The 24423-nt window shown below is 45.3% G+C and overlaps 2 protein-coding genes across 2 annotated transcripts in view; one reads left to right on the top strand and one right to left on the bottom strand.

The window, feature by feature from the left end:
- ST13 (ST13 Hsp70 interacting protein) overlaps window positions 1-22216 on the bottom strand; it is a 28306-nt gene extending 6090 nt beyond the window's left edge. The window contains exons 1-9 of the mRNA XM_004610531.3: window positions 21742-22216; window positions 16150-16207; window positions 12388-12463; window positions 11382-11452; window positions 9113-9179; window positions 4217-4301; window positions 3997-4107; window positions 2086-2188; window positions 444-560 (exon numbers count right to left, since the gene is read on the bottom strand). Coding sequence (XP_004610588.1) covers window positions 444-560; window positions 2086-2188; window positions 3997-4107; window positions 4217-4301; window positions 9113-9179; window positions 11382-11452; window positions 12388-12463; window positions 16150-16207; window positions 21742-21851 — 798 coding nt within the window. The 5' untranslated portion in view covers window positions 21852-22216. The remainder of the gene's footprint in view (window positions 1-443; window positions 561-2085; window positions 2189-3996; window positions 4108-4216; window positions 4302-9112; window positions 9180-11381; window positions 11453-12387; window positions 12464-16149; window positions 16208-21741) is intronic.
- Window positions 22217-22408: 192 nt separating this feature from the next.
- The window catches only part of XPNPEP3 (X-prolyl aminopeptidase 3), a 35852-nt gene continuing 33837 nt past the window's right edge, over window positions 22409-24423 (top strand). The window contains exon 1 of the mRNA XM_004610533.2: window positions 22409-22534. Coding sequence (XP_004610590.2) covers window positions 22471-22534 — 64 coding nt within the window. The 5' untranslated portion in view covers window positions 22409-22470. The remainder of the gene's footprint in view (window positions 22535-24423) is intronic.

The following is a 24423-nucleotide window of genomic DNA, read 5'->3' on the forward strand; positions in this document are numbered from 1 at the left end:
TTACTCCTGGTGGTGCTCGGGGGGACCATATGGGATGCTGGGAATCGAATCCGGGTCAGCCACCTGCAAGGCAAACGCCCTAACCACTGTGCTATCATTCCAGCCCCCAACAAAATAAATTCCTAAGGTGAAAAATATCCCCACCAAGGGAAGTGGAAACTGAAAGGATGTGCCCAAACACTGTACAACTAAAACTCAATTAAGAACAATTTTGAAACTTTGCATCTCATGTGATTCAATAAATTAAAAAAAATTTTTACATATTTACACTAATAATAGACTATGAAGGGAAGGAAAACCCAAACCTTTAAGTACTATCATTAGCAGTCAGTATTATATAAGTCAAGAATTAAAATACCCTAGTCTTTAACTCACTTTGTTTCCCTTTAACGGTTAAGCCATAGAAATTTTACCCTTTAACAGTTTAGCCATAGAAATTTTACCCTCTGGGCTCTTTCATGTTCTTCCCGAGCCTTCTTAACCCTTTCTAATCGTTCTCTGATCTCTCGCTCTTCACGTTTTCGCTCATATTTTCTCCGATGTTCTGCAATTTTCTGGGCCTGGAAAAAAGAAGTCACAAAATTAAGTACTAGCAGTAAAGATGACTGTTTTGTTAGTAACTCTTCTTTGTTAACAGGTGTATGTAATTCAAAACATATTTCTGAATAAGTTAGAAAAAACCCTAGCATACCACATTAAGAAACCAAGAGCAAATAAGCGAGGTTTAAAGGGAGAAGTGTTATAAATCTATAACAAAACTAAGTTGAAAAACAATTCCTATTGCATGGCAATTTTTGCTGACACATGTCATAGGAAGGCATATGTTGGGAACAGACATACCAAGCTAACTGAAAATTAAGAGAAAAATACATGTACCAGTAGTAGTACAGAGCCTATGCACATGAAATCAGTTATTTGATTCAGAAAGTGAAACACATGTAGGAGGATCATAATCAACTATTAACATTATTTGCAATTACATTTATGACTATTATAGAATATCTCAGGTAAGAGTAGGCCTGTCATTTAAAAAAGGAAAATCAAGGCAGGGGAGAGAGTACAAAGGAGAGGGTGTTTGCCTTGCAAGTGGCCACCTGTATTTCACTCCCAGCATCCCATATGGTCCCCAGAGCACCGCCAGGTGTGGCCCCAAACAAAAAAATCATACATAGTGTGGTAGTAAATGTTGCACAAAATCTTCACAAGAGCTCTTGAATAAATTTACTATAGTAACACTTCCCACAAAGCTAATTTAGCAGGAAACAGTATTTAAACCATTTTACTAATGATTTTTTTGTTTTCAGGCCACAACCAGTAATGCTCAGGGCTTACTCCTAACTCTGTGCTCAGGGGTCATGCCTAGGAGACCTTGGGGGACGATTTGTGGTACCAGAAATTGAACGGGGGTTGCTGTGTGAGAAGTAAGCGTCGGATCCCTGTACTTTATCTCTCTAGCTCATTAGTGTAAATTCTTTAAGATATTCCAGCTTTGGTATCCACTATTATAATTTACCCCGAATATTATTCTTTTTAAACGCTAAAACTTTGCTCAGGGGTCATTCCTAGTGCAGGACTATATTAGGTACCCAGGACAGAACCTAGGCCTGCGTGCCCCAGCAAGCACTCCAAACTGATGAGCTACCTCTCCAGCCCAAGATGTTCTTTTGTCCACGCTATAAATGTGATGACCTTCTCTCCCTTTTCTAACTTTCTGGTTAGAATCTTGCATTTTTAAATACTTCCCCCTGGGCCACACCCACAATGCTTCAGAGCTTACTCCTGCCTCTGTGCTCAGAAACATTCCTCGTGGAGCCTGGGGAACCATGTACAAGTGCCAGTAACTGAACTAGTATTGGCGTAAGGAAAGCACCTCCTCCCTATACTATCTCTTGGCACTCTGACTATAGGCTATTACAGTTTTGTAAACAGAGTTGCATAGCGGACCTAAAGAGATCTCATGAACACAATCTTTAGAGATTACAAATTGTAATTTCCAAGTATTTGTTTTCTGTGCATGTCTCCCAGATGCATTATTGCCAAGGGAAGGCCCACAACCGTGGATTGTCCTTCTCTATTTTCACATACCCTGGGCTGGACTTCTTTCAGCATGGCACTAGCATCATCATCATAATCCAGTTTACATGCAAGGGCAAGGTCATGGGCAGCTTCTTCCCAGTGGCCCAGAAGTCTGAAACAGATTAAATCTCATTTTAAGAGCTTTTATAACAAGTTAATTGGTCTTTCTTATTATAAAAAACAGTATGGTACTCCAGGGGCCAAAGCGACAGTACAATGGTAGGGTGTCTGCTTTGCATGCCGCATCCCATATAGTCCCCCAAGCACTGCCAAGAGTAATTCCTGAGTGCAGAGCCAGGAGTAAGCCCTGGGCATCGTTAGGTGTGACCCAAACCCAAAGAAACAAAGAATGCACTCCAGTCCTGAGTCAGCTCATTGGCCCATTGACTATGTTTCTTAAGAAGGGCATGGACAAGAAGAAGTAAAATACATATTAAACTTTAATTAGAAAATATTTTATTACTCTGAAAAAACTTATATATACTGCAGAATACAAGTAAACATATCACCAAGAATTCTGATATTAGGTGAAAAGTGTCAAAAAGAAAAAAAATTGTTGAGAGACACACAAACAAATCTCAGAACCCAGCGGCTTTTGGCAGAAATGCGTCCGGACTTTCGCCATCCCAGGTGGGAAAAGGTGCCGTCCCTCCACCTATTCCCCCTGGCAGCCCAGTGGCCGCCATCTTCCAGAGGCCATTGGACAGCCAGGTACGGGCCAACAATGAGACTCGCAGGGCCTCATGAGGACGGGGGTGGAGTGGGCCCTTATCCTCCCCCGCCCCAACAAGCCCCCAATCGCTGCCCACAAACAGCCCCTCTGACTACTTATTAAGCTCCGTAACGGCCATGATCCCAGAGACACACAAACAAATCTTGGAACCCAGTAGCTTTTGGCAGAAATCCCTCCAGACTTAATTTCAGAATTCCAAAATCATACGCTATTCATAATCAGCAATAGAAAACAAATTGTCTAATGTTTCCTTTTTGACAGGTCTGAGTGTTGGGGGAAAATCCCAAATAATAATGGTGGTCTCCAGGGGCTGGAGCGATGGCACAGTGGGTAGAGCGTTTGCCTTGCACGCAGCCGACCCAAGTTCAATTCCCAGCATCCCATATGGTCCCCTGAGCACCACCAGGGATGATTCCTGAGTGCAGAGCCAGGAGTAACACCTGTGCATGGCCAGGTGTGACCCAAAAAGGGAAAAAAAATAAAAAGGTGGTCTGGTATCGAAATATTGCATATGATCCAAGCAGAGAAAGAGTAATGTGGAAATCATCTGCCACACAGGTAGGGGAGGGGTGGGATGGGGACATATTGCGGTTTTTGGTGCTGAAAAATGTTCACTGGTTAAGGGATGGGTGTTTCAACATTGTATGACTGAGACTTAAACCCGAAAGCTTTGAAACTGTTCTCACAGTGATTCAATAATTTAAAAAAAAAAAAAAAGAAAGAAAAAATTGTGGTGTCAGCCATTTACCATTACGTGGATGGCTCTAGAAGTTAGCACTGAGTGAAGCCTGAAGGAGGGAGACAGATACAGAACGATCTCTCCCATATGTAGTAAAGAAACACAGACCCACACATATGCTAGGAATCAACTCAGGGTCAGCCATATGCAATGCAAGTGCTTTATGTCGTGTTCTAGCTCTCTGGCCCTGTTACTCTCATTTCTTGCAGATGGTTTTGAAAAGAAAAAACTTCCTGAGCTTCTGTTTGGTTATATGTGGTCAAATACTATTAAGGGTAGTTTTCTTTGAATGAAACAATTCAAAGTAACCTTTACTTTCTAGTATGTTCCTTATGGTAGTCTTTAACACTTCATATAATTGTTCTTTGAAATTAAAACCTTAAGCATTTTTAAAGAAAGTGTGAACACCAGATTTAAATAAATTCTGAAAATAATTAAGCTCCATTACCTGTGGGCTTTTCCTCGCCACTTATACGGCTGAGCTGAATCGGGATTAATTTCAATGGCTCTGTCACAATCTCGGATAGCAGCATTTGGCTTCTGTAATTTGACATAGACGCTGAAAAGGTGTGACATTGGAAAGTATTCATGTTAAACGGAACTGCTAAGAAACAATCCTAATGAGCAGAACTATGCATCAAGGAATATAGTTTTGTTTAAATTCTCACCTGGCTCTCTTGGCATAAAGAATGGCCAGGCGAGGATTCAGCTTGATGGCATCTGTGAACAAGTCAATGGCTTTCTGTAGTTCACCTGAAGCAAAACACGTGATTGAGAAATATTCAGAGAAAAAAACATACTAATATTGAATTCTTATTTAATAGTTTCATATTCTTCAGTTTACTCTTCAGACCAGGTTATGGAATAGATAGTATAGTGGGTCAGGTACTTGCCTTGCACCTGGCCGACTCAGCTCAGATCCTTGGCACCACATACAACTCCCCTAAGCACCATCAGGAGTTAATCCCTGAGCACAGAGCCAGGAATAAGCCCTGAGCACTGGTGGGCGTAGCCCAAAACACAAATAAATAAATAAATAACACAAATTAATTATATCCCACTTTCATAGTTATTTTGTTTGTAATCCCTTCAATGAAGTCATTCAACAAAGTACTAGAGAATCAAAAATTTAATATTCTGCATCAAAACATACTGTAGAAGGACCAGAGTGATAGTACAGTGGGTGGGGCACTTGCCTTACACACAGCTTACCCAGGTCCAATCCCCAGCATCCTATATAGTCCGCTGAGCACTGCGGAGGGTAATTTCTGAGTGCAGAGACTTTCAATCTCTCCAAAAATAAACATACTATAGAATTAAAGAATTCCATGCACAAAGGAACACTTCATAGGAAACATGAAGAGCAGCAAGATAAATATATCAGTTTGCGCTAAATTTCATAATTCACTATTTTAATTACTATGTTAAAGATGTTACAGAATTCACAGAATGTAGAAAAATGGGGTTAGGTACATGTCTCAGTGGTAAGAGCACATGCTCTGGATGTATGAGGCTGGAGTTTGATATCTGACACAATAAAAACAAACAGTAACAACCAAAAATCGCAAAACGTATTTTTTTTAAAGTATTTTTTGAGGGGCTGGAGTGATAGTATAACAGAGAGGACACTTGCTTTGCACAGTCACCCTGGGTTTGATCCCTGTCGCCACATATCATCCCCTGAGTCTGCCAGGAGTGATTCCTGAGTGCAGAGCCTGAGGAACCCCCGAGCACTGCCAAGCGTGCCTTTCCCTCACCAAAACATAAAACTTCTGCAGTGTCAGGAACCGAAGCCAGGGCCCCAGCACATACAGCATGTACTCTAGCCCTTGCCCATCTCCCCAGGCCAGATCTATTAGACCTATTAAGCTTAGTGATCCTTAACACCTGCCCATCTCCTCCTGGGGCCTCTCATTTTACACTTTCCCCACACCGCAGCAACACTGGCCTTTCTGCCATTCCTTGAATATGGAACTGCATTTGCCCCGTTAGTCTCCATAGTCTTCCTTCTTTCTCAAAGGTTCTTCCCTTCCAGACTTCTTCCTCAGTTGCTTTCCTGAATGCCCTCGACAGCTCTATCAATGATGATTCCTTTACACGGTTTATCCTCACCCCCAGGTTTCAGGGCTTATTCCTGGCTCTATACCAGGGGTCACTCTGGGAAGTCTCGGAACCGTACGTGGTGCTGGGGATTGAATCTGGGTTGGCCACGTGCAAGACACCCTACCCACCCTCTGGCCCCTCTATTTCCATTTCTTGATGAAGTCAGAAATTGAACCAAAGGCCTGTATTTTTTTCTTCAATGCATTTATTACCACCTAATATAATATTCCTTCTCTATTTCCAGTATCCGAAATACTACCTTACAGAGTAAGCCCTTGATATTTTTTAAATATTTAAAATTTAAAATATTACTGTGACATCGCTCCAGTCACACAGCGGGTAGGATGTTTGCCTTACACTCGGCCGACCTGGGTTCGATTCCTCCATCCCTCTCAGAGAACCCAGCAAGCTACCAAGAGTATCCCGCCCACACGGCGGAGTCTGGCAAACTACCCGTGGCGTACTCGATATGCCAAAATCAGTAACAACAAGTTTCACAATGGAGACGTTACTGATGCCACTCGAGCAAGTCAATCAACAAGGGGACAACAGTGCTACAGTGCTACTGTGACATCAGCCAGAGCAAAAGTACAGTGGGTAGGGTGCTTGCCTTGCACATGGCCATCCTGGGTTCAATCCCACATCTCATATGGTCCCCCAAGCACCACCAGAAGTGATTCCTGTATAGAGCCAGGAATTCCTAAGTCATGAGCACCGAGTGACTCAAAAAAAAAAAAGAAAGAAAAAAGAAAATTACTGTAACAACCCCCTCTTGGAGAGCCCGGCAAGCTATCCGTGGCGTATTCGATATGCCAAAAACAGTAACAACAAGTCTCACAATGGAGATGTTACTGGTGCCCACTCAAGCAAATGTATGAGTAACAGGATGCTAGTGACAGTGACTGTAACAGCAGGAAACATCGAAATCTTACCTAAAGACAGCTTATACCAAAACCTTAATAGAGTGTTAGTTACTATTCTAATTAGATTATATGTACCCACTAATTTACTCCTCATGGCTCTACCAGGTGATACCATTATCCTTATTTAACAAAGAAGACAGGAATAGAGGCAGAGAGTGATATCTATTGACTAGCTAGTATCAAAGCTGGGTTCAAATCCAAGCATTCTGGCCCCATGAGTCTAGTGTACAACTGTATTTCTTTCACTTTAAGCTTAGTCAAAACTGGAAGTCACAATCCCTGAACTTAGAATATTCTATCTGTAGGTTCCCCCCACCCTTTAGTACATATTATAAAACTGTACGTATCCTAAAATTAAGAGGTCAAATTTACCATACACATACTTGGGAAGAAATAAAAAATAATGTCATTTATTAAGTAATAGTAAGTTCTTATTGATGAGGCATTAAAATAATAAAAGCTAATAACAATATGCTAAAATAAATGGGAGTAAAATCCAATTACCTCTTAAATTTCTGCAAAATGAGACTTTGTTCAAGTCAAAATTAGAGCCCTGAGGCTTGCTAGTTTGTAAAATGAGAGATAAACATGACTCAGAGTCATAGTACAGAGGGCAGGGCACTTGCCTTGTATCCAGCTGACCCAGGTAAAATACCTGGCACCCCAGATGGTTCCCCAAATACCGGCAGTAGTGGCTCCTGAGAGGTAGGAGTAATTCCTAAACATACCAGATGTGGCCAAAAAAAAAAAAAAAACCATGAACAAAAACTTTTTTTTGGGGGGTGGGGGGCCGGAAGATAGTACAGTGGATAGGATGTTTGCCTTGCACGCAGCCTACCTAGGTTCGATCCCTGGCATCCCATATGGTCTCCCAAGCACTGCCAGAAGTAGTTCCTGAGTACAGAAACCCCTGAGTATCACTGGGTGTGACCAAAAATAAAAACCCAGCAAAATAAATAAATAAATAAATAAATAAATAATTTAAAAGCCCTTTTTTTTAAAATGAAAATACGAAGTTTCAATGAAATAATACATAGTAAAACGCAAATTGCCAGGCATATAAGAAGCACAAAATAAACGGAGAAAGAAAATCTTAGATGGAATCTTAGATGGTAGAAAAATTAACGAAAAATTATTGTAGAAAAGAATGACTTAAAATTACCAAAGAAAGGAAGCTGATTTGATAACTTGGAATAGTGAGGGTTAACTCGTACAAAATTAAAACTTTAAGGCTGGAGAGAGATCCTGGTTAAATCCCTGGTATCCCATGTGGCTCCCCCAAGCACCACCAGGAGTAAATTCTGAGCGCAGAGGTAGGAGTTACTCCTGAGCATCGCCAGGTGTGACCCAAAACACCCCCATTACCCCTACACACACTCACAAAATTCAAACCTTAGTCATGTATCAACTACATCTAGGTGAAGTCCACATCAGCATTCCTTCGCAGTGGCTCCACTATGGCAGTGTCACACAATACCACAAGCACCAAGGAAGGGCTTACAAGGAACATTACTGGCTGATGGACATTTGTTAAAAGTGGTTTTGGGGGAAAATTAAGGCCCACTGAGATCTATTATCACTTTTTTTGAAAGACTTTCCCCTTCAAAAGCCTCCCTTCACAGGGCTGCAGCGATAGTGCCGTGGGTATAGCACTTGCCTTGCACCCAAGTGACCCATGTTTGATCCCCGGCATCCAGAGCACAGCCAAGAGTGATCCCTGAGTGCAGTGAGGAGTAACACCACTGGGTGTGGCACCAAAACAAAAGCAAAAGAACTCCTTTTAGGGGTCAAAGAGAGTACAGCAGGTAGGGTACTATCTCTTTGCTTTGAATGCTGCTGACCCAGGTTCGAGACCCATCAGGAATGATTCCTGAGTATTGAGGCAGGAGTAAGCCCTGAGCACAGTAGGGTGGGCTCCCAAACAAATATATATATATATATATATATATATATGTATATATATATATATATATATATATAAATTAAAAAATTAAAATATACTGGGAACACCGGTGGAGGAGAATGGGCACTGGTGCAGGGATGGGTAAACAATCACTGTATGACTGAAATGCAAACACAAAAGTTCGTAAGTTTGTAACTGTACCTCACAGAGATTCACTAATAAAAAATTAAAATAAGGGGCTGGAGTGATAGCATAGAGGGTAGGGCGTCTGCCTTGCCCGGGTTCAAATCCCAGCATCCCATATGGTCCCCTGAGCACCGCCAGGAATAATTTCTGAGTGCAGAGCCAGGAATAACCCCTGTGCATCGCCAGGTATGACCCAAAAAAAAAAAATTAAAATTAAAACCTCTTTTCAATAGACATAATAGTAATATATAGTCATATTAGGATCTCATCTACCTTATCTCCCTACCAATCAAATTATCAGGCTGTTTATCAATATAGTGCATCTTCTCTAGTATAATATACTAAAAGAGTTGTTGCATTCTACTTTCACACTATTCTGCTCTTGCTGTGGTAGAGAACACTCAGAACACAGTAGAAGAGAGCAGGGAGAAGACAGACACAGCACTCACCATCATTCAGAGCGTCAATGGCAGCCACCTTCTTCTCATTTGCCTGATCCATCATCTCCTCGGTTATCTACAGGGAAATTGAAGGTTGGTTTAAAATAGAGACAGCAAAGAAAGATGCATTTGAACTTTCTCAAGTGTGGGGTATAGCTGCAACCATTTCCATTAATTTTCTTCTCTAGAAGCCAAGGAGCAAAGAGGATAAGACTGATTAGTAAAAACTAAAGAAAACAAACCACTGTACAGGATGAGTTCAGGAGGTAGCTCAAAGTGCTGAAACACCTGCTCTGGAAATGGAAGGCCTGGAACTGACCCCTGGGACCGCATGGTTCGCTGAGCATCATGATGAGCGACCCCTGGTACCAAACCAAGACAGAAACCCTCTCACTACCAGCTGTCTTCCCCAAAAGAAGCAATTCTTCCATACTGACAAAAATCCATTGAATAATAGTTATGAAACATGATGCTATTCCAAGTCATACAGCATTTTCTTGCATGGGGGAAGAAGTAAAACTCTAAAAAAGAACACAAGAGAGAGATATAGCATGTCTGTGGAAGCAAACACTTCTGGGGAAGTGAGGCACATTTGGCTGTGCTTAGGGAACACTCCTGGCATGAGACTGGTACTGGGGATCGAGCCCAGCTCAGTCACACGCAAGGTAATCACACTACGTACCACCTTTGCAGCCAAGGAAACATTTTAATTTACTACTATGCTACTCAATAAATTCAAAGCATTCCAGCAATTTCCATAATTTTTTAAGTTTTAGTCATTCTTATAAGCCAAGGCAATAAAAAATTAAAGATGACTTCAGCTTGACAAGATGGTGCATATTATATTCTGAACAAGCCTGAAAAATCAAGTGAAAAAACAAAAAAATAAGGTGTCTGCCTTGCATCTGACATCAGTTTGCACCCTGAGTACCACCAGGGGTCACTCCTGAGCACAGTGCTAGGAACAGAGGCTGTATTGAAAAGAAAAAATAAATAAAACTAACTTTTCAAAAACCATCTTTGACTTAAGAATGTAGAAATCCTCAGCGGACAAGGGTAAACAAGGCCTTGAAACACAGCAGGACAGTCGGATACTCCAGCTGCTGGATGCCAAGCCAGGTGTCCTTGAAGCGCTAGAGGCTATTCCCATGCTTGGCAGTCTGCTGTTTCTTTAGAGACCCACACTCGGTAGTGCGCAAGGCTTACCCCTGGCTCTGCAATCCTGGCAGGCTCGCAGGACCCTATGGGATGCTAGAGCTTGAACCCAGGTCAGCCACAAGCAAGGCAAACACCCTACCCACAGTACTATGGCTCCAGCCCAGTCAGGGACACGCAGTGGTGCCCAGGATTGACCAGAGCTTCCTGCTTGCGAAGCACGTGCTCTAGTCCTCTGAGTGACTCCATGGCCCACAGTGTTTTGGAAGTAGTGACAGACACAAGAAAGTTAAGTGTGAGGTAAAAAGAATGTGTGCTGTCAGACACCCTCCAAAATAACCTGGAATCCTAAATACAGATTTGGCAAGAATAACGGTAAATTAAAAGCACACCTGCACCAAAGAAAGGGGCAGTCAAGTAAAAAAAGGGGGGAAAAAAAAAATCAACCCCCAAAAATCACACCTGCCATTTAACAAGATTCACTATTTTTGTGTAGTCAACAAAGCAAACTGAGAATTGAGATATTCGTTTATTTTCTATTTGAGGCCCACAACAGCAGTGCTCGGGGGACTTTACCACATGCAAAGAGAGATAGCTTAGACACTGATCTCTCTAGTCCCTATGCTAATCTTTTTCCCCCCCTTTCTACTGGTTTTTGGACGACACTGAGTGCTGCTCAGAAATCACTACTGGTAGTGCTCAGGGGATCCTACAGGATGACAGGGACTTAACCTGGGTCAGGCGCCAACAAAGGCAAGCACACTACCCGCTGTACTGTCTCCTGGGCCTCAGGCCGATACTCTGAAGTGGGTCGAGTCTGGAGAAAGAGTACAGTGAGTAAGGTGCTTGCCATGCAAGTGCCTGCCCCTGGCTCGACCCTCTGCATCCCATATGGTCCACCAAGCTTGCAGGAGTAACCCCTGAGCAAAACCAGTCCCAAAACAAAACAAAATATATCTTGGGAGTTGCAGATAGTACAGAGGGTAGGGCACTTGCTTGCACATGGGCAACCAGAGTTCGAACCCTAGTATTCCTTATGGTTCTTGTAGTCCTCAGAGCCCCACTAGGTTGGGTCCCAAAACAAAACAAATTCCTTAATCAAACAAAAAGCCTCTGAACTTACCTCTACATCTTCATCTCCCATTTCCTGAGGAGCATCAGTGTCTGGTTCAATTACACCCTCATTGTCAATTTCTGCCGAAATGAAAAAAATGTTAAGACATAGGCTGTCCAATATAGGAACTACCAGCCACATGAAAACTTTTTTGTGAGGGGTGGAGGGCCACACCCAGCAGTGCTCAGGGCTTACTCCTGGCTCTGTGTTCAGGGATCACTCCTGGTAATGCTCAGGGAACCACATGGGGTACCAAAGATCAAACCCGGGTCGACATGTGCAACACCTTACCCACTGAACAATCACTCTGGCCCCCATATGAAACTATTAAAAGTTAATGGCTCATTCAACTGATGAATTCAAAATTTTAATTTACAAATTTACTTCATAGGGGGACCAGAGCGATAGCACAACGGGTAGAGTGTTTGCCTTACACGCGGCCGACCCGGGTTCGGCCCGGGTTCAATCCCTGGCATCCCATATGGTTCCCCCCAAGCACCGCCAGGAGTAATTCCTGAGTGCAAAGCCAGGAGTAATCCCTGAGCATCGCTGAGTGTGACCCAAAAAGCAAAAAAAAAAAAAAAAAAATTTACTTCATAGGGGCTGGATCAACATGACAGCGGGTAGGGTGTTGACCCCAAAAGAAAAAATAAAAATAAATATCTACTTCATATTAATTTTATTTAAACAGAATTTTAAAAAGTATTTTATTCTCCACTAAATACTTTACTGTTCTAACCAATTTACATTTAAGTATGTTCAGAGCAACCTAGTATGTGACCCAACTTTTTCAACTATTAAAACGTCTGAATATAAATTCAGTATTTGCAACAAAAATGTAACAAGCATTGAGTTGCACTATAAATGCAAAATATATTCTGTATTTTGAAGACAGTATGAATAAAGGAAGAAAAATATCTCAACAGTCCACGCAGACTCCATATTGAAATGTTGAGAACATGCAGTCAACCCAGACCCGCACCACGCAGCCACTGACACCCGTAGCGCCGCCTACCTAGATCACTCTCCTCGCTCGATGCCTCCTCTGCCTCGATGTTTTCCTCCGCCTTGTTACTATCTGCTTTTTCCTCCTAGCCAAGGGAAGTGAACAATGTGATCAGTATTTAATAAGACACCCAGTATATATGCTAACATACAGGTCTACATACAGACTCTTAATATGCTTCAATAATGAATGTTATCTTTTCTGTTTTGGTAAATTAAGTTTTGTTTCTTTCTTTGCAGGGGATGAGGGTGGGGACTCCCAATACCCAGCATGTGGTGCCAGAGACTAAACCCAGGTCAGGTGCCTGTAAGACAAACACCCGACTGTATCCCATAGGGTCTCCCGAGCACTGCCAGGAGTAATTCCTGAGTGCAGAGCCAGGAGCAATCCCTGAGCTTCACTAGTATGACTCCTCCCCTCCCCCCAAAAAAAGATGATGCAAAGCAAATTTCATTTATGTTCTGTAAGTAGCTCAATTCTATGTATATAAATCATCTGTGCTTTTCAAGTTTAATCATTTTGTCTCAGAAAATATACTACTCTGGGACCTCAGGAGATTGAGTTCAGGGATCTAGGTATATAGGGACCTGGTTTTAATCCCCACCACAGCATGGTCCAGATCATTGCTAAGTGTGGCCCTGGTGGCCCCTTGGACTACCACTCACTGGACTCTAGCGGTGAACTGTCCAGTCGGCTTACCCAAGTCCCATGAACAGTAACCCTAGCACCTCACCCGCCCACAGAAAGAAAACACCATGAACAGGTAACCCAGACCAATTCGTTTAGTTTTGGTTTTGGGTCCCACCCAGTGGCGCTTGGGGCTTACTCCTGGCTGGATTAAGAATCACTCCTGGAAGGGCTCAGGGGACCGTAAGAGGTGTCAAGGATCAAACCCAGGTCGGCTTTAAGCAGGCAAGCGCCCTCCCCACTGTACTATCTCTCCAGCCCCCCAATTTAACTATATTGGTTATATGACAATACCAATTAGATATTAGACCCCATAGCATATAATAAAAATAAGTCAAATTCTCTATCAGAACTTTTCAATTACAAAATTTTATTAGTACAGGGCTAGAAAAAACTCAACTGCTAGACACATGCTTAGTCTGAGGCAGCCAGGGTCAAGTCCCCTCACCACATGGTCCCGTGCGACTACCAATCCAAGGGGCAAGAGATAGTACAGCAGGGAGAGAACTTGCCCTGCACACAGCATCCCATATGGTCCCCTGAGCACCACCAGGAGTAATCCCTGAGCATCACCAGGTATGACTCAAAACTAAAATAAAAGAGGGACACCCCCCCTCCATATTAAGCTGGGAGTCACCCGCAGCAATAGCAATGTGGCCCCCCAAACAAAAACAAAACAAATATACCAAGGCATGGTTGGAAAATTGGAAATAATGGTGATGGGAAGGTGCAATGGTGGGGTAATTGGTGGTGTTGGAATACTGAATATAACAAATCATCATAAACAACAAAAATAAATTAAACACTAAAAAAAAAATCATTCAGAGGCAGGGTAGGGCATTTGCCTTGAATGCAGCTGGCCTGGGTTCAATCTCCAGCATCCCATATGCTTCCCCTCAGCAAAAATGCCAAGGAGTAATTCCTGAGTGCAGAGCCAGTAGTCCCTAACACCACCAGGTGTAACCCAAAAAGCAAAAAAAATAAAAATCCACTAATAAAAAAGTCATTCAGGGGCTGGAGTGATAGCACAGTGGGGAGGGCATTTGTCTTGCACGCAGCCGACATGGGTTCGATCCCCAGCATCCCATGCTCAGCATCCCTGAGCACCGCCAGGAGTAATTCCTGAGTGCAGTCAAGAATAACCCCTGTGCATCGCCGGGTGTGGCCCAAAAAGAAAAAAATAAAAAAAAGTCATCCAGCATGGAGGCCAGAGATACAGCACACTAGTCAAGTACTTCCTGGCATGCTGGGTTCAGTTCCCTGCACTATATATGGTCCCTGAGCCTGGCCAGGAGTGATGCCTGAGCAGTCAGAAGTCAGTTCTAAGCACTGCCAGGGACAGCCCCCTGAAAAATCTATACATTTTATTTATATAAACGTGTGTGTGTGTGTGTGTGTATGCAAAAAACTCTGCAGGTTTTTTCTGAAGACCCTTGATTTCATACATTTAATAATATTTTTCTTAAGAGAAAACATATTCAAACTTACAAATATTGAACAAGCAAATTGTCTTAACTCTAAGAGAGATAATCAGAACACCCTTGGGGAAAGATCTTTTAAGACATAAAGGCGAGGGCCGGAGCGATAGCACAGCGGGTAGGGCGTTTGCCTTGCACGCGGCCGACCCGGGTTCGATCCCCGGCATCCCATATGGTCCCCCAAGCACCGCCAGGAGTAATTCCTGAGTGCAAAGCCAGGAGTAACCCCTGAGCATCGCTGGGTGTGACCCAAAAAAAAGAAAAAAAAAAAAAGAAAAAAAAAGTATCTGAAGACATAAAGGCGAAAAACAAAGAAAAAATAAGAATGCTGAAGGGATAACTCTTTAGTGAGGAGTTGTTTGGGGAGCTATAGCTGATGGTACTGGGGCCACGTTGTGCTGGGTATGAAATACGGGTTTCCCGAGTTGAATACTCACCCTTTGAAGGAACCATTCTTTTTATTTTAATTTATTGGTTTTGTATTTTGTTTCATGGCCACACCTGTGCTCAGGGTTACTGCAGGCTCTCTGCTCAGGGTTGCTCCCAGCTGTGGTGGTTGGGGGTCACATGGTGCCAGGGCTGAACAGAGTTCCTTCATACGATGTATGTGCTCCGAGTTTCTGAGTCTTCTGCTGAAACTTTTTCTTTTTTTTGGGGGGAAGGCCCAGCCCGGAGTGCTACGGGTTTACTCCTGGCTTTGTGCTCAGTGATATTCCCTGCAGTGCTCAGGAACCATGAGTAGAACCAGGAATGTCTTCATGGCACAGGGAATATCCCTGAATCCCTACACTATCTCTCTGGCCCCTTGTAAGAAACATTAAGAAAACTCCCCAATTTCTGAAACCCAGCTACTAGCAACCTCTTCTTGGCTTTACACATCCTTTTGGCAAATACTTGGAAGCAGCACTTCTTAATCAGGGGCCACAGGTGAGAATGGGCCACAGCACAAGACGTGGTAGAATGGAGGGGCCCCAGGAAGCAAACACGGTAGGCTGGTCACAGGCAGAAAAAGGCTGACCAACACTGATCTACAGCAACACATGGACCAGATCCGAAACACCCCTCAGGTGGTAAGAAGGAATCGATGGGTCACTGACTCTGCATACATTAGCAAAGTACCTACACGACACAGAAGAGCATGCCAGGTGCTGCCGATACAACAAGGGCAGGAAACGCACAGGCGCAGCGCACCACTTAGTGTGCTTGAAGCATCTCTCTTTTACTCGAAAATGGAGTGGTCACCCCAAATTTTATTTCAAATTAAACTCCAGAGACTTGATGCTCAAATAGAAACTATACAAAGAGGGTCAAAGCAGGCAGGGCACTCTCCTTGCACACGGCCAACTCGGGTTTGATCCCCGGCATCCCATATGGTCCCCCAAGCACCGATAGAAATAATTCCTGAGAGCAGAGCTAGGCGTAACCTTGAGTGTTGCTGGGTGTAACCCAAAAACAAACAAAAAGAAATTATACAAAGATTTTCTTTCCAAGTAATCTCTGTGAAGTCAAGAATATAACTTGCTATGAGCAGTTTAAAAAAATAAAAAACTCAAAGAAATCTTATTAGTACTTTATCATTAAAACAAAAATAAAATTCTTAACTTACCTTTGTATTTTCTTCTGATTTTGTTTTGTGAGGAGCAGGTGGTATTTTACCCCCCATGCTTGAAGGAGAGAAGAAAAGATCTGTTTAGAAAAGTAGAATTTACTAAGTCACACAACATTTGTACTAGAAAAATTGTCTTGGGGAGGGGGGGGGGGGGGAGGAGAATAAAAACGTTTATTGGAAAGTAGAAGGAAAACAGAAGAAAACTCCCCACTGGGAGTTTCTTATGTTACTTCTAACACTAAGTACAAATGTTACATTTTAGATGGTAACCTTTACAAATCTTTAAGAATAAACTCAATGTGAATACTTGATAGTATTGCAATTACTGAAACCAGAATCCAACTCTAGAGGTTTGCTGTCTGAAGGCCAATACTCAGAGATAAAAGCCCAGGAAAGGGAAACAGGTTTATCCAGGTACTAGAAGCTGAGAAGATGGTAGGCTGAAGTCCAAAAATCAAAAAGTGCATCTTGATGCACAATCTCAAGAAGAGGCTTTTGGAGAGAATAAACAGAAAAGGCTCGATTTTAGGAATGCAGTGGGAAGATGGAGTGGGGGAGGAGGCACAGAATGATCAGTATTTTTGCTTGCAGGCTGTGTAGCTAAATGGATGTCGATAAAGGATGGTTTGAGGGGGGAAAGGATTAGGTAAGGAAACTGACCTAGTAAGGAGAATGATGGTCCTGCCAAGAAATGTACTAATCTAACCAGAGAATAAGAGCAGACAAACCCAAATTGAGGAAAATTCCACAAACAACTGGTCAGTAATATTAAAAAACACCCAGGATGGGGGGCCGGAGCGACAGCACAGCAGGTAGGGCGTTTGCCTTGCACGGGGCCAACCCGGGTTCGATCCCCAGCATCCCATATGGTCCCCTGAGCACGGCCAGAGGTAATTCCTGAGTGCAAAGCCAGGGGTGACCCCTGAGCATCGCTGGGTGTGACCCAAAAAGCAAAAAAAAAACAAACAAACAAAAAAAAACACCCAGGTTGGTGCTGGAGTACAGTGGGAAAGCACAGTCAACCAGGCTCGATCCATGGCATCCCTAAGCACCACCATGGTAATTGCTAAGTGCAGGAGTAATCCCTGCTTATCACTGGGTGTGGCCTGCCCCCCCCCCCAAAAAAAAGAACCCACCCAGGTAATAAAAGTAAATTACTTCAGGAAGAAGAGTTGCAAGAATACATGCATGCTCTGCATGCAAAAGCCCTGGGTTTTAGCCCCTGAGCTGTCAGGGGCCACCCACCCTTCTCCATCAACCTCCCCAAAACACACGCAACTGAGAGGAATAGCCCCCAATAAGCTCTGGGTGTGGCACAAACTCTTCCCCAAAAAAGATATTTAATGATATCACAGTGATATACAACATATAATTCTGAGAATTCAATAGCATTTATGCATCTGTTTCCTAGTTTGGTGGTAATTTTTAGACTTTTTATTAGTAGGAAATACATACTCAATAGTGTTAAAAGCACAAGCTGGTAAATAGTTCAGGGAAAAGTTTCTCTTTAGAATTCTTAATTTTTCTGAAAGCTGGAAATTTCCAAAAATTATAAAACACTGAGGCCAGAGTGAGAGTATAGCAGGTAAGGCACTTGTGTTTTGCAGGAGGCTGACCTAGTTTGATCCCCAGGACCCCACGCGGTCCTCTGAGCCCCGCCAGGAGTGATCTTTGAGTGCAGAGCCAGAAGTAACCTGAGCATTGGTGGGTGTGGTCCCAAAACCAAATTAAAAAAAAGTGGGGGGAAGCCAAACCTCATCAAGTGCTCACTTGATGCCAGGGGTTGAATACTGCCCTTCTGCATGCAAAAAGAGCACTATCCTCCTGGTCCTAAACTAATAAATATCAAGCAAACTTTTTTTTTTGGTCTCCAAAGCAGAGCTCAGGGTAGCAACCGCCACTCTTGATGCCATTCTGCCAACTGGGCCATAAGTTCAGTGCGAGGGTCTGGCAATACGGGGGCCTCCAGGGCAACAGCAGAGGCTCTGGGTAGCCATGCACAGCAGGGGATAGAGCACTTGCACTGCGCATGCAAAAAACAAGTGCCCCTGACCAAAATAAAATTTTACACTTTAAACCGTGGCAGAACTATGGCAAATAGGTAAATGGGCTGTTTTTCAACATCTAAATCTGGGTCTCTGATTTAGTATGGAAAAAGGAGAAACTGAGATGCTATCAACCTGAAGACTGCCCCCCCCTTCCATAACAGCATTAGACTTTGGACCCACGAGCCCCTTCCCATCCACTCCCAGCCAAGGCCTCCTATGGCCCAAGGCTGAAAGCAAAAGGGGTTGGATAGATAATACACAGGGTGAAGCTGCTTCCCTTGCATACTGCCAACCCAGGTTCAATCCAAGTTTTGCCAGGAATGATCTGGAATCGCAGGGGGGGAGGAGGACACCTCGACAATAGTGCAAATAGTACAGTGGACAGGGTATTTGTCCTGCACACGGCTGACTAGGGTTCAATTCCCTGGCATCCGATATGGCCCCAAGCACCATCAGGTATAACTCCTGAGTGCAGAGCCAGGAATAAGCCCTGAGTACTAGAGACTGAGGCTCAAATCACAAAAATCATTGTATCACTGTCATCCCATAACGTCTCTATTCCTCCCAGCCCTGAGATTTTAGCAGCCTCTCTTTACTAGTCATTCCCAATGACTGGAGGCTCTTTCAGGGTCAGGGGAATGAGACCTATCGTTACTGTTTATGGCATATCGAATACGCCATGGGTAGAGTGTCAGGCTCTGCCCATGCAGGCAGGATAATCTTGGTAGCTTGCCGGGCTGGGGTGTGTGTGTGTGTGATTTGCTGCCCACTGTCTGAACTCCATCAAATATGATGTGGTAATTATGGAAAATCACAAAAATAAATGAAGTAAAGTGGAGAGCCAGAGTGTGTCCCCAAAACTGAATTTAAAAAAAAAAAAAATTTAAAAGACTGAAAGTATGGGGCTGGAGTCATAGCATGGCGGGTAGGGCATTTGCCTTGCACTCGGCCGACCCAGGTTTGATTCCCAGCATCCCATTATGGTCCCCTGAGCACCACCAGGGGTAATTCCTGAGTGCAGAGCCAGGAGTAACCCCTGTGCATCACTGGGTGTGACCCCCCCCAAAAAAAAAAGACTGAAAGCTGAGAATGAGAGAAAATGAGAATGAGAACATATGAGAGAATATGAAAGTAGGAGAGGAATCGATAATCTGGATAATCAGCAATGGCCTCAGAGACTACAAAAATGTCAATTTAATTTTGACTGAAATGATAGCAAATTGCTCAATGTTATTTTTCAATTTAACTTCAGAAGAAGGTAGCGCCACTCACCACACACCCAAAAGATAGCAAGTTAGAGAGGGCCAACAGACCAAGGAAGGAAAACCTGGAATTATCAATTGGGAAGTTTATAGGATCTTTCTTTTATCAAGCAAGATTAAAGAGGAAAAAACACAAATATCTTAAGTTCAGCTTCTTATTCTTATCCATCTACTCAGAGACAATAACTAAAACCTAGACTTTCACTCCTGGACCTGCAATTTATTTTAACAGCATCTTGTGGGTTTTTCGGAAATGATTATTAAAAAAAAGAAAAAAAAAGATTCTTAACTACTCTTACTAGTTATAATAACAGCAGTTATGTGTTTCCAGAAGTTTCTTTACATACATGCACATGTAACTAGAGCAAATCTTACAGAAATCTGGTGGTTTTTTTTTTTTTAAAGCCTTGTCAGATTTTTGTTGTTGTTGCTTTTTGAGTCACACCCTGAGACGCTCTGGGGTTACTCCTGGCTGTGCTCGAGGGACCATATGGGAAGCTGGGGATCAAACCCGGGTGGGCCACGTGCAAGGCAAATGCCCTCCCCTCTGTACTACCGCTCCAGCCCGCCTTATTGGATTTTTTAAAACAAGTTTTTCCCTTAGAACAAACTCAAGACAGAAATAATTACTTCAAATATTCAGTAAGGTTGGGCTCATCTTTCCCAATAAAAATATTCCTAAAATTGGGAAAGGGAGCTGGAGTGATAGCACAGCGGGGTAGGGTGTTTGCCTTGCACGCGGCCAACCCGGGTTCCATTCCCAGCATCCCATATGGTCCCCCGAGCATCGCCAGGAGCAACTCCTGAGTGCATGAGCCAGGAGTAACCCCTGTGCACTGCTGGGTGTGAACCAAAAAGCAAAAAGAAAATAAATAAAAATAAAAATATATATAAAATAAAATGGGGAAAAGGGGAAGGCAGAAGCGCTTACGCCCGACCGGGGATCGAATCCCGGCACCCCATACAGGTCTCCCACGCCCCGACTGGAGTCAACTGTGGGCACTGTGGGCGCATGGCCAGAAGTCCTGGGCACAGCTGGGTGTGGCCCAAAAACAATAAAATGGAGGGGTGGGAGCCCTGGACTGAGACAATAGAGGAGGCTATGGTGCAAGAAATCCAGATTGACGGTATTCACAACGGTGCCTAAAGTAAAAAGAAAGCGAACATCCGTGAAATCTGGAAACCGGGGGGAAAATGACCAAAATGAAACATCAGTTTACAATTCTCACATTAATGATTGTTTTGCTCCGTCGCTATTTATCAGCACGGGGAGAAATCAGCACCGCTGTATCTTTTAAAACTCCCCACTAGCATTTAAAATCCCGTGGCCATGGGGCTGGAGTGATAGCACAGAGGGTAGGGCGTTTGCCTTGCACGCGGTCGACCCGGGTTCGATTCCCAGTATCCCATATGGTCCCCAGCACGGCCAGGGGTAATTCCTGAGTGCAGAGCCAGGAGTAACCCTGTGCATCGCTGGGTGTGACCCCCCGCAAAAAAAAAAAAAAAATCCCATGGCCGGTGGGGGAGGAATTTCCATTTCTCCTTCAAGTTCTCATCTAATATGTAGAACTCATCTCAGGTAGAAGGCAAACACCCAGATGAATTTACCTATTCATCCGTATTCCGAAACAGGTCCTGCTAATTAAGACCATTTCCTAGAATCTGTTCAATTAAATCTGTGCATGTAAGCAGTCGAGAATGAAAAATAACAAGATCGTGAAAATCCCTTTTCCGCGGTGCCCGAAAAACCTTTTTCCTTAAGAGTGCCTGAAGGACGGGGACTGCAGCGGGCTCCCGAAATTAGTTCCGCGCGGCCAGAATCCTCGCAAGTGCGAGAGGGAACCGACGCGACCGTCCGCCTTCTCGTAATTTGCTAAGTATAAATCTTTATCAGGATTTTTTAGAGCCCAGGACGGTGTGTCACGGCGACCCAAAAAGGGCATCAGATAGGGTGGGGGAAGAAAAAAAAAAAACTCCACGAGTCGTCCCGCGGCGTCTTGCAGCTCTCCGCCCCCCAAATCCGCAATGCTCCGCATTTCTGCTTCGCCCAGGCACGCGCCCGGCGACCTCGGGGTGCAGGGAGCCCCGCTCCGCCGCCTCCGGAGTGGCTCCCGCGGCCCGATCCCCCCCCCCAAGTGCTCCGGCAAGATCGCCTCCCACCTGGGGGCCCCGGGAGCGAGCCACAAAGGAGCGGCGGCCGCGCGGGCCCGCGGCGCCCAGCGCCCCCTCCGGCCGCCCCCCAGCCCACGCCTCCAACGGTCCGCGGGCCCGGGTCTCACCTCTCCACCCACTCCCTCAGGAAGCGCATCTCCTCGGCGTGCAGGATGCTCGGGTCCTGCTTACACATCCTCACGAAAGCCCGAAGCTCGTTCACTTTGCGGGGGTCCATGGTGCGCAGGCGGCGGCGGCGGCCCCGGTTCCAGGCCCGGGCGCGGAGCTCGGCGTGACCGTGCGAGGGGGGCGGCTGCCGCGAGGCCGAACAGACTGGAACCTCCCCGGCCGCCGGCTCCGCCCACCCAACGGTCTCGTGACCCCGGGGCCTCCGCTAGCGCAGCCCGCGCCTCTCCCTCCGCGCCTGCGCACTCGTAGAACCTTCCAGAAGCGCGGCTGTTCGTCCCGCTGCCTGACTGCCTGCCTGCCTCGCCGCGCCCGTGCAGCCCGCGTTCCCTGACAGACGCCCTTTGGGCTAGAATATTCTCTCTGACTCTGATGTGACCCCCCACCCCCACGGGAGACTCGCCCCGACACTTGGGAACCGGCTAGGCGGCCAGTGCGCCTGAGGGAGTGCGCGAGGCCATGATACTCCAAGGCGCGTCAGGCCCCCGCGGCGGGCGCGGCCTGACCGTGACGTCATCTCCCCGCGCCGCGCGTGAGGAAGGCCTGGCGCGCGGGCCGAACCGGAAGGGGCGGGGCGGGTGCCGCGTTTCCTGGCGACGACGCCGGCTGGCGGCCCCCGCCCTCGCACGCCGTCTTCCTCCTTCCCATCCGGACGCGCGCGGGAGCCCGGCATGCCTTGGTTGCTCTCAGCATCTAAACTGGTTCCCGCCAAAACACGTGCCCGCGGCCTCTCAGGTTAGACTCGTCTCCCACAGTGCCCCTCCGGGCCCTTCCCCCGTGAGAAGCCCGGGGGACCCCTGGGGGAGCCACGTTGGTCCCAGGCGTGGCCTGGACCGTTGTGCTGACGGGGCCTTCGCGCCGTCCCCGGGGCGCCCCGCGCATCTCTCCACCCGCTGCCCCTGGTGAAGGGTGGGCCGTGCGTTTCCTCCCCCGTGGAGGTGGCCTGGGAAGCCGGACTGACTGCGGAGAAGAAAGCGTGCCCTGCCCCCAGAGCGGGGGTCACCCAGACTTACCTGGACACAGACACAGAAAATGTGTGTTACCACGTTTGTTTAAATAACAAGAGTGTCACGCACAGGGAGCGCTTGTCACCGCTACTTTCCCCGGAAGCCCCATTTTTGTGTTTCCAAAGTCACTTGGAGGCTTGCTTCAGAATAGACTAGTGGCTTTTATTTGAAGGAGGAAAGAATGAGGGGACACCCCCCCAACAGTGCTCACGAGGCCACTATTGACGATGCAGTACTTGGGGGAACACCAGGACCACATCCAAGTGATTGATCTCCCAATACTGCCTGAAAGCTCTTTGTATACAGGAGGCTGGGAATAAGTGGGGTTTGTTTTTTTTTTCTTCTTTTAAGGTATCCTCTTTCGTGAGCAGTTAACACACTAAACATGAAGCATAAAGCTTAGAACTAAACCATGTACATAGCAAATGGATAATGCCATAGGACCACGTTTAGGTTCAGGGGCTGGTAGGTTAAACCGTGGTTTGAGTTCAAAGCTGCTTGACCAAAGTGGGTGTACTTGGGAGTTACTGAAAAAATGTGATGATAGTTATGTCCAACTTACTCTGTACTCTGAAAAATAAATGATTGTGCTGAAGAACTTACTCTTCAGTTTTAACACTTAAGCTGCAAACACACCCCCTGCCCCCCTCCACACACACACTGGTCAGGGAGGTAGCTCAAAGGACATAAACACATGGGCACTGCATGTTCCTGTGAGCCCTGCCAGATGTGACCCAACACACACTACCCCCCCCCAACCAGCCGCTCTTAAAAGCTTAGTATAATTGTAACTCATCTATTTTTCTTCTATCGTAGCCCTAGCTAAAGGCAGTATTTCAATTTTGGGTGGAGGGCAAAGGTAACACAACCAATAGTGCTCGGGGGCAACTTCCAGCTCTGCCCAGAGGTTGCTCCTGGAGGTGTTCAAGGGATCTCGCCATGCCAGGGGTTGAACCCAGGCCTCTTGCATGCAAAGCTTCTACTCAGGCTGTTGAGCAATCTTTGGTCACCAAAAGGCAGTATCGTTAAAGATAGTTCCTATTTGTATCCTTAAAAAGAAAATAGGAAGTTTGGGGGTCAGAGCAATGGTACAGCGGGTAGGGCATTTGCCTTGCATGTGGCCAACCCAGGTTCAATCCCCTGCATCTCATATGGTCCCCCAAACCCACCTGGGGTAACCCCTGAACGTACCAAGTGTGACGCAAAAGCAAAAAAAAAAAAAAAGGATAAAAAGGAAATAGTTCTATATCTGAAGTTGTCTTGCCTGCTTCTGACCCATGGCAAATTTCTGTGAGGAATCTAGCTCTAGCTTAGTTTTCCAATTGTAGCAAAATACATGTAACAATGGAACTCGCAATCTCTATCATTGTACAGTATGCCTGATGAGAGGAGCTACCCTTGGCAGTGCTCTAGGTGGGCTGCGGGGGATTGGTGAGGCCATCTCAAACTGTATCATCAAGAATGTTACCTCCCCAGTAACCATACATCTATTAAATATTTCTGTGAATTTGACCTCATTTATATGGAGTTGGGCCTTGCTCATCAGTGCTCAGGGGCTGTTCCTGATTCTGTACTCCCAGCAGTGCCCCCGCGCAGTGTTCAGAAGGCCATCTGTAA

The sequence above is a fragment of the Sorex araneus genome, chromosome 6 (assembly GCF_027595985.1).
Source record: "Sorex araneus isolate mSorAra2 chromosome 6, mSorAra2.pri, whole genome shotgun sequence".
NCBI classification, from domain to species: Eukaryota; Metazoa; Chordata; class Mammalia; order Eulipotyphla; family Soricidae; genus Sorex; species Sorex araneus.